This window comes from Cibotium barometz, chromosome 14, assembly GCF_041138505.1.
Source record: "Cibotium barometz isolate CiBa-2024 chromosome 14, ASM4113850v1, whole genome shotgun sequence".
Lineage (NCBI taxonomy): Eukaryota > Viridiplantae > Streptophyta > Polypodiopsida > Cyatheales > Cibotiaceae > Cibotium > Cibotium barometz.
Genome location: NC_141059.1, coordinates 5,365,500 through 5,374,754, shown reverse-complemented (window position 1 = coordinate 5,374,754; position 9,255 = coordinate 5,365,500). Strand labels below are relative to the sequence as shown.

Below are 9,255 nucleotides of genomic sequence, written 5' to 3'. Positions count from 1 at the left end.
ATTGGCTGGCACCTTCAAGCTATAAATTTGCAAGTATTTTTTAAAATTTGATGGTGATATTACACTAAACCCGGGTTTTTTTCGAGCACTGTCAGGTTGAGAACCTTTTAAACTTGCTTGTTTGGACAATAAATATGCCATTCTCCAATTGCCACGTGGATCGCTGAAGAAGTCTTTGAACCCTCCCGTATTATGTCCATAAAAAACAATAAACCCAAGTAAAAGGAGAAAACCTAGAGTTCAAGCGACAGCATTAAAATATTTCAACTTCCAATTACGACGAGGGGGTTCCAAGGTTCAAATGGTAACCCGGGTTCAGAATTGACCGGGGGTGGGTTTAAATGTTCTCTCACTAAGTCAGGTCGTCTCCTCCAATGGTACATTCTCTCTCTTACCCCATCCTTCTCTCTCTCTCTCTCTCTCTCTCTCTCTCTCTCTCTCTTGCGCTTTCTGCAGAAGAGGTTGATTTTCCGAAGATCCAGGACCGCCTTGAGCTCTTTCGGCCATCGCTCAACTCTTGTCGGTAGAAACTGTCCCTCCTGCACTTCCCCCTGTGATCTCTGCGTTTAACACTATAATCCTCAAATTGGCTCCTTTATGCCCCAATCTTTCCCTAATCTCCAACGATTTTGTTCTGATTTCCCTTAAAAATTTCCAACAACCCTAGTTTATGCCCGTAGGGCGCCCTCCCATGGTCGTTTCTGCAGAGAGCTTGTCTTGGCTGCTTGTTACCCCTTCTTCGCTGGTCCAAAGGCAGGCCCTTTGGCAGAAGCAATCAGTGCGCGTGTCCTCGAGCAGACATGAACGGGTGCATTCTGCAGGGCATGGAAACCCTAGAATGACAAAACTGCACAGTTGGATGCAACATAGCAGGCATAGTGTTTCTGCAGGCCTTAGGGTTTCGCATCGGAAGAGGAAAAAGTGCAAGGATACAGGGTTTGGGGATCATTTTACAGGGTGAAAGGGGGCCATGTCTGTGATTTTCTGTGGGAGGAAGGGATCGTGTTAGTCGTCTTCAGAGAGAATGGACGGATCAAGCGAAACTAACCCTTACATCGACAGTTCAGTGGGGGCCCTGGTTTGGGTCAGAAGACGGAATGGCTCATGGTGGCCTGGCCGCATCCTGGGACCAGAAGAGCTGCCTGGGTCCCACCTCTTGTCCCCCAGAACAGGCACCCCAGTCAAGCTCCTGGGCAGAGAGGATGGCAGCGTGTAAGCCCCCATTGCATGTTTTGCTTATTTCATCGTGTATGCACGGCCCTTCAATATATGTGTTTACATATCTTCACACAGGTTGTTTGCACGTATCTGTTTTCATTTTGTTTACATGTTTTTTCCATTTTCTCCCCCTCATGTTTGCATTATGATCCCATATTGTCTGTATGTTGATCCATCTCATGGGTAGGTTATAATTGGCTTGAGCAATGTTTGATTACCCATTTCCTTCCCAATTCCATGTGTGCATTGCCATTGTGGCTTTGGGATTACTTCGGGTATCTCTTTTTCAAGCATTACATGCATACCTGTTGAGTGCATTCTGGTTACATGCATATGCTTATAGTGGATCACTTGGTGGTGACATGCATATATTGATGTTGCATGAATATATATATGTTGATTTCATTATGGTTGCGTGCATATATTTATGCACATATATGTTGATCGCAATTCGGCCACATGCATATAGCTATATTCTTCATGTGTACATGCATATATAGGTTTATGCACATATATTGATAACATTATGGTTACGTGCATATAGCTATATACATGTATGTTGTATATAGTTTGCCCTCTGTTTATATGTTGATTGCATTATGGTCACAAGCATATCTTTGTACCTTGTAGATGCTCATATGCTGGTCTGTTAATGTGCTTGCAGGGACTGGTACAATATTGAGAAGTCCAGGCGGGTGAAGGCTTTCCGCTGTGGGGAGTTTGATGAATGCATCGAAAGAGCCAGATCGCTAGCAAGCGTGCTTCCCAAAAAGAGGGAAAAGTATGCTCGAAAAGAAGATGCAATTCTTCATGCATTGGAGCTGGAGAAGAAACACGCTGAGCAGAATCAGTTACTAGGAAGAAGTCTTTCTTTGGATCGGAATTACAAAGAACTTTCTGACTTTGCTGATGATGACATGGCTTTGGATGACGACGTGGGTGGAATCACTCATCAATCTGATTTCCATAGCGACTTTATGGATCCGGAGTCATCTGCTGCTGATGTGGCTCAGGCAAGCTTGGACAGCTTATTCAGCTTGCAAGGGAACAGAAAGTTTGTGGATGCAGACTGGGAAGATGACATTGCGGAAACAATCCCTCGTATGAGAGGTCTGCAAGATTTTGGCCTGAGGATAGCCTCATCCAAAGAAAGAAAGGCGAGTTGGAGTGCTGCCTATGAGCATGTTTCACATGCGTCTTTACCAGAAGATGAAAACAAGGTGACAAGCTGTATCACTAAAGGTACAGCTTTGTGTCTGGCACCCATCGACACTAAGATTTCAGCAGCTGTCTCCAAGAGGAAAAGATCTTCTCAAGCAGGCCCCATTGAAGATGAGAGTGCTTATAAAAGGCGGGACCGGCGAAGGCCTTTGACTCGGGTCCTGGAAAGCAGTGTGAAGCTTGGAGATGGTACTGTTGACTTGGGCTCTAAAGTCCCGCCTTTCATTCTGAATGCCGGGAGAAATGGTTACGTCCTTCTGCAGCCTAAGCAGGAAAAGAAAGCAATTATGCTCAACAATCCTCTTCAGGGGCCATCTGAGTTGAAGTCTCTAACAGCTGGGAGTGGGTCAGAAGCTTGGCAGGCTTCTCAGATTGAACCTAGGTCCAGGCATGAAATGCTTGATTCTTCTCTAGTCACGGACAAAGCATGTTCAAGCTTCTCTGATCATATGAAATCAAATTGCTGTGATGGGCGGCCGTATCTGTATGCTGGCTCTCAAATGGAGGTGGCTCCTTTGACAGGATCAGCGTTTGTCGACTCACTTCTACAAGGAGGGCCTGCATCAAGGTGCTCTTTTTTCCCTGGATCAGCTTATGCAGGCTCTGTTATCAGTGTGAATGATACCGGATTCGAAAAGGCAAGCTCACTCTCAATGGCTGAGAATTTTTCTGGTCTGCCACCAGGTTTTCACATGTGGTCAAACTATGGTCATAGGGAGGTGCTTTCTGAAAAGTTGGTGAATGAATTTGGCTTGAGAGGGCAGATTGCCAGCAGCAAACCATCTTGTATACCAGAGTATCCATTTGAGAGTGTAATTCCAAGAAGCAATGCCCTACCCATGTACTCTCTTTATAACAACAGGCTAGAGGGCAATTCAACTTTTGGTAAAAGAGGCACATATGATGCGGAAGGCTCTTTGCTTTTTCCTAGAAATAACATGAATGTTGATTCCATGAAAGTTTCTATCAAATCATCCGGGCAGTGCCTCTCAGCTGTTGCTGAAGAAGAGGAAAGAGTAGGGCGCTTGACAGGGGAAGATGAAGCTGACTCGTTTCAGCTGATTCCAGGTCGGAATTCCTAGCATTAAAGAGTAAAATCACCATTTCCATTTTTTAAAGAAATATTTATGTATGCATAAATGTATATATCTGTGCATAGGTGTGTATGCATGCATGTATGTGCATATAGGTGCATATGTATTATATGCATGTATGCATATATCTGTGCATAGGTGTGTATGCATGCATGTATGTGTGTATGTATGCATGCATGTGTTTGTGTATATATGCATGCCTTGATGAACGTATTCAAGTTGAGTCTTGATTGCAGGGTCCTCCCTCTTTCCTTGTGAAGCTGTGGGAGTTCGTGATGCCAGTGGCCATTTGAAGCAAAAGCCTTTTATTGAGGGTAAGAGCAGTGACTCCAAAGTTATCGTGAACCTTGCATCATAAAATAGTAGGAAGGCTGATTTCCCTTTTTGTCCTCTTAAGTTCATTACCCACATAACTACACACTAAAGTGGAGCAGAAATTATTATTGGCAATAACTAGCTAGGTTCTGTGTGATATGGGACATGCATGGTTGTGATTCTGAGAATGAAGATCGGCTGACTGTCATGGATATGTCTTGGCACAAGGGATTATGGAAATGTAATCTGGCGCTGGGAACTCTTTAGCCAATAAAGGATATCCCCAACCCTCTGGTTAGAAGCATATATACATCACTTCTATAATCTTGTATAGCGGGTAGGTTCTTTTTGATAGATGTGTTAGAGCGCTCTGCCAGTGGTGTCCTACATTTTAAGCGTGCTAACACACAAGAAGGTTGGCTAGATTGGCATGTGACTATGTCTTTTCTTTAAGACAGACATGATAAAGGAGATGCATGTCTCAGTTAACTTCTGAAAAGGTTAACAATGGCTGAGTTCCATCACCTGGCACAATGGATTTTGCTTCTGGCTTGACATGGCATTGCTTACCACGATGTGCATGTGGATCAGGTGCTTGGGTATGCGGTGGGCATGTGTGTGCAGCATGTGGGTGGTTGGGTGAGGGCTTCAAGTGTGCGTGCCTGTGAAAAACAGGCTTGTTTCATTGTTTCTTTTGTTTGGAAGAAGATAGATCTTGCTGTCATTCAAAATAATTGATGTACTTGTTTTGTATTTTGCAGGTCTTCCAAATTTCTATGATCCATGTGGACTGAATGAGCCAAAGGCTGAACTAGTGACACATGACTGTGTTGGTACAGCAGGGAATGTGAATGAAAGACTTGATGTTGAGACTGGCGTTTGTGGCTTTGCAAGTCCACCTGCCGATGAATGCAACAATATGGCTCTTGGGCAGACTGTTTTCAAGTGGCAACTCAAAGGAAGGCGTAGGGCGCGTGCCCGTTGTAGGAATCTGTGGGGTTCAACACCTGTCGGAGCACTCACTAATGGTTGGGTTGATGACTTTGAAGAGATTCAAACAGAGGTACAAGTGGCACCAGGTGATGTCAATTGCATTGGCAGACCTATGAGAATGCTGAGATGCACTTTCGAAGCTGACTCAAGTTTGGAGGATGAGGAAGAGTTACTGGGGGATGGATTTGAATCTATGCAACTCGTATATAAAGCTAATGTCAATGCAGAAGAAGGCGTTGATGCAGGAAACATAAGGTCGCTTGATGTTTCAGAAGTCCTCAATTCCACTTGGGTTGATGTTCCATTAGAAGTTCAGGGTACGGCTACTTTTCAAGGTGAGCATGTACCCCTCGTGTCCCTTATGAGCAAGCTGAATGGAAAGGCTATTGTGGGGCACCCAGTGCTAGTAGAAAGAATTGAGAGAAGGTATGGAGATGGTCAGAGTGGTGTAAGCAGGAGCTTTTTGAGTGGAAATGTAGCAAAGAAACCTCCTTTGCAGCCAGTGTGGAGGACTGCACGACGGACTGCGATGCAACGCGTCCCTCGAGCTTGCCGCATTGTTGTGTCCCCGGACCATCCACAAGAAGCTTCAGGTAAACAGCAACAGCGAGGGCTTTTTAGTCACCAAAACAGGGCGATGAGAAAGAGCAGTTGTCTTATCCGCTGTTCGTCTGCTGTGGAAAGAAGGAAGCTTGTGAAGAAGCTGGGCTCGTTTCCTCAGAAAACAAGGATGCTGTCGTCTATAGCTGTCCAACACAGCGACAAATGCACAGAACCTGTTGCTTCCAAGGTTTCGGAACCCCCTTTGGTCACTTGCATTCCTGTTAATGTGATCTTCAGTCGGATTAGGGAGGTTTTATACAGGGGAACCAATCATGTAGCCTCTGACTCTGACAATAACTGATAAAGAAGCAATGAGTGTTGGCATGATTGGGCACTTTCTACCTGCTCAAATAGTCTGTATTATGGGTTTTTTCAAGAAACTGCAACACAAACGCTCTCTGCTTACCGCGATGATTCATAGAAGTCTATTGATCAGTGGATTCTTGGCATTGGCATTGTAATGCAAAGCATCTGGCTGAGGTATGCAATGGTCAGTTGCCTCTCTGTGGACTTGCTCTTCCCTCGAATGCTTTGTATTTCCAGCTCCCCAGTGGTTTCTTGGCATTGGCATTGTAATGCAAAGCATCTGGCAGAGGTACGCAATGGTCAGTTGCCTCTGGACTTGGTCTTCTCTTGAATGCTCCAGCTCCCCATGATCTTATTTCTCGAGCATGCCCTCTTTTTTCGAGGTTTGGTCGTGGCATGTCTGTGTAGGCCAGCCTGTGATTAATATGTGGCCATATGTAGATATAATGGACTAACCGAGGGACTTACTTCTTGCATTAGAATTTAGAATAATCAAGGCTCACCCTCTCTCCTGTTTTAATACCTTTTTGTATTGCAGCATTGACTTTGAGAAGGTCTTTCTGTATGGCACAACGCTTTGTGTAATGATTGCTTTGTAAAGGTTGTCTTACAGTTGGAAACAAGAGCCAACACAACAGCTTAGAACATGGACTTCTTTTTTTGCAAATTTGTTTGCATTGGTTGATTGTTGTGGAAGGTGTCCCAGTCGGGTAGATGTTTTTTTGACCAGTGTTTTGTCATTTAGTCAAAGATAAGCAAGCCTCTTCTCACGAGGTCTTTGACACGTTTCATCAGTATTGTCTTTCAAATTTTAGTCAAATATAAGCCTCTTCTCACCAGGTCTTTGACATGTTTCATCAGTATTTGTCTTTCAAATTTTATCAAACTGCTCACTTGTATCTTTTAACTCGTATATGTTGGCATGCATGTGCTCAATCATTATAAATTCATTATAACCAGGCACACAAAGTTACATAATCATCAAGGTGCTTATGTAGTACAAGATATATAAGGAAATAGCTGCTTTTTTGCAGCCGGCAGCCTAGTGGCTGCAAAAAATATAATGCAAGCTTCAGTTGTTGACATGGTGTTTGAAGAAAAAAAGCTAAAAAACATAGTATATTTATTAAAAATATGTCAAAAACTCTCGGCTTCTGCATGCAGCCCTTATATTCTCTCCTATGCGCTTCTCTCTCTCTCTCTCTCTCTCTCTCTCTCGCTCTCTCTCGCATGCAAGAGGGCCCCCCCTCTCTCCCACTCCGTTATGCGGCTTTCACTTAGGAGAAACTTCAACAAGATAGTCTCCCCAACAATGACAAGATCAGCAGGGTGGTGTGAAGCAGCGGATCGAGGCAAATCAGAGAAGGTAAGCTTTGTGTGCCTTCTGTGCAAGCAATGCCTCTGATTGAGGGCAATTTAGGGCAATTCATGTCTGCAATTTTGCTAATGATGATTCTGCTCTGATTTAGGACAAAAAATTTGCCACGATTTTGGCCACTGCTGCTCCAATGTGGGGCAACTTTTGGATTCTGTATTTTGATTGCAGCCGAATGGCGAATCGTGGCCATGAGGGCCATTCAGGACGCGGTGGTGGAAGGGTAATTGATGCAGCTGCAAGTGGCGCTTTCCATGCTCACTATCGAGGTGTGGATGATGGTTTGTGAGGAGGTTCTGCCCGGACAGGGAGTGCATCATGTCCTGGGACATTGGCATGCCCCAGCATTGCCAGCAGCTTCAAGTTGCTTACAGAACACCATCCTATCTCTTTGTTGCAAAACCTTGACCAGCCCATGCCGCTCGGCTTTCCCTACTCTAGGTCTGCAGGTATTCTCTTATGAATTGGGAAAAGCTCAAGTAAATTAGGTTTTTCTCTCTGCCCTTGCATTTCACGATACAAGCGAATGCATTATATTTCATTTGGGCTTTTCCCTTGATGCTTCAGAACAATTGTGTGTTTCTGCATTTCAAAGGTGCCTGCCATTTTTCTAAATGCTTTCTCTCTCCAAAGAACAAGAAACACACCAAGAAAAATAGGGGAATTCAATACAACTAGCTTCTTGCATTGCATGCTAATCAAAGAAGCTACGGTTTATCCTCTTGCCTTGCATTTTCAAGGATGACAAGCACTGGGGACGGATTGGAGCATGGACTAGGCCTTGGCTCGGATGGAGTTGGATGGCTTGGGCCATAGAGATCAAGAAGGGGAGATGGTGTCCTCCAACCTACAGGTGTTGCTCCTTCATGTTTCAGTGGCAGTACCCCTTCCCCCCTCCTATAGATACCTGCATTGTGTGACAGGTGGAGTCCAGATTATATATACTCCAGGACTCAAACAAAGTGTCTCCACATGGAAGGCATGATTCATACCCATCTGTTGCGGCTTCTCCCTAGGACCAATAGTGACTACTCTCCATCTAAACCCACACCTAAGACTCTTTGAGTGCGGGCAATTCCAATAGTTCTGCCTCCCACAAATCTTAGTTGTGCAGATTGTCTCATGGAACATCTAGGGTTTGGGGGGTCCAAAATGCTTTCCAAAGGCATGGTGTCCTTAGAGAGGAGCTTCATAGAGCAGTAGTTGGTGGACCCATTGACACTTAATTCAGGAGCACCATCTTTCATAGGGCCATACCCCAGTCAGCAGTAAGATCATGTAGGGAAAGAGTCACACCTTCTGGTCCCATTCTTTTGGCCCCTTCAGGACGCAGGGTAGAGTATGCATTTCCGATCAGTGAGAAACTATTACTGGCAGTGGTTGACTCAGACACCATTGTCACTCGACAAGCTCAATGGGTGGCCATCAAGATTGGAGAGGAGTGTGTGGGCATCCTAAATGTATATGTGACGAGAATGCTGCAGTAGGCAAGGCCACCTTATGGAGTACAATTCGTCAGCCCCTGCTATTTGCAAGCGGATTTTTGGTGTATGGGTGGGGATTTTAACATGCTAGATTCGATAGAGGACAGACTCGGAAGTGGCATGGCTACAATTTCTGTTACATAGTACTCAGCTTGGGAGGGGGGAGGAGCTGATTTTGGCTCTTAGGGGATAGGACCCTTGACATCTTCCAGAGTTTGGACACGACCCTAGGAGTTTGTGTTTCTTGAGATCCGACAAGAGGAGTATTGGACCTAACCTATCCTGATTAGAGCGGTTCTATATAGATGAGTGGGCTTGTGGTCCCTTTTGTAATGCTTATGACACTATTATCTTTTTGTAACTTTGGGCTCTAACTATTGGAATGATAATGATGGTCCTTTTTTTCTCTCAGATACTATGTGGAGAGAGAGAGAGAGAGAGAGAGATTAATATATGTGGATATAATCTCTTAGTATTTATATGGAGATTATAGAGAATTTCTCTTTTAATGTTTTTTTATAGAAATTTCTCTTTTTATGGTTTTTTTCTCTCTTATATGTACATTGAGAGAGAGAGAGAGAGAGAGAGAGAGAGAGAGAGATTTCTAAGCTTGGTTTGGTCGTATATATATATATATATATATATA

At 44.2% G+C, this 9,255-nt stretch overlaps 1 protein-coding gene across 1 annotated transcript; it reads left to right on the top strand.

The window, feature by feature from the left end:
* The first annotated feature begins 249 nt into the window (after positions 1-249).
* LOC147631595 (uncharacterized) lies at positions 250-6,417 on the top strand. Its single transcript, XM_086808113.1, has 4 exons — positions 250-1,212; positions 1,883-3,507; positions 3,770-3,847; positions 4,610-6,417. The coding sequence occupies exons 1-4, from the start codon at positions 1,025-1,027 to the stop codon at positions 5,743-5,745; spliced, it is 3,027 nt and encodes a 1,008-aa protein (XP_086664239.1). The 5' UTR covers positions 250-1,024; the 3' UTR covers positions 5,746-6,417.
* Positions 6,418-9,255: the final 2,838 nt, after the last annotated feature.

Coding starts and splice junctions, on each gene's coding strand:
- LOC147631595 (XM_086808113.1), top strand. CDS start 1,025: ATGGACGGATCAAGCGAAACTAACCCTTACATCGACAGTTCAGTGGGG. Junction 1,213..1,882: donor GGCAGAGAGGATGGCAGCGT/GTAAGCCCCCAT, acceptor ATGTGCTTGCAG/GGACTGGTACAATATTGAGA. Junction 3,848..4,609: donor GCAAAAGCCTTTTATTGAGG/GTAAGAGCAGTG, acceptor TGTATTTTGCAG/GTCTTCCAAATTTCTATGAT.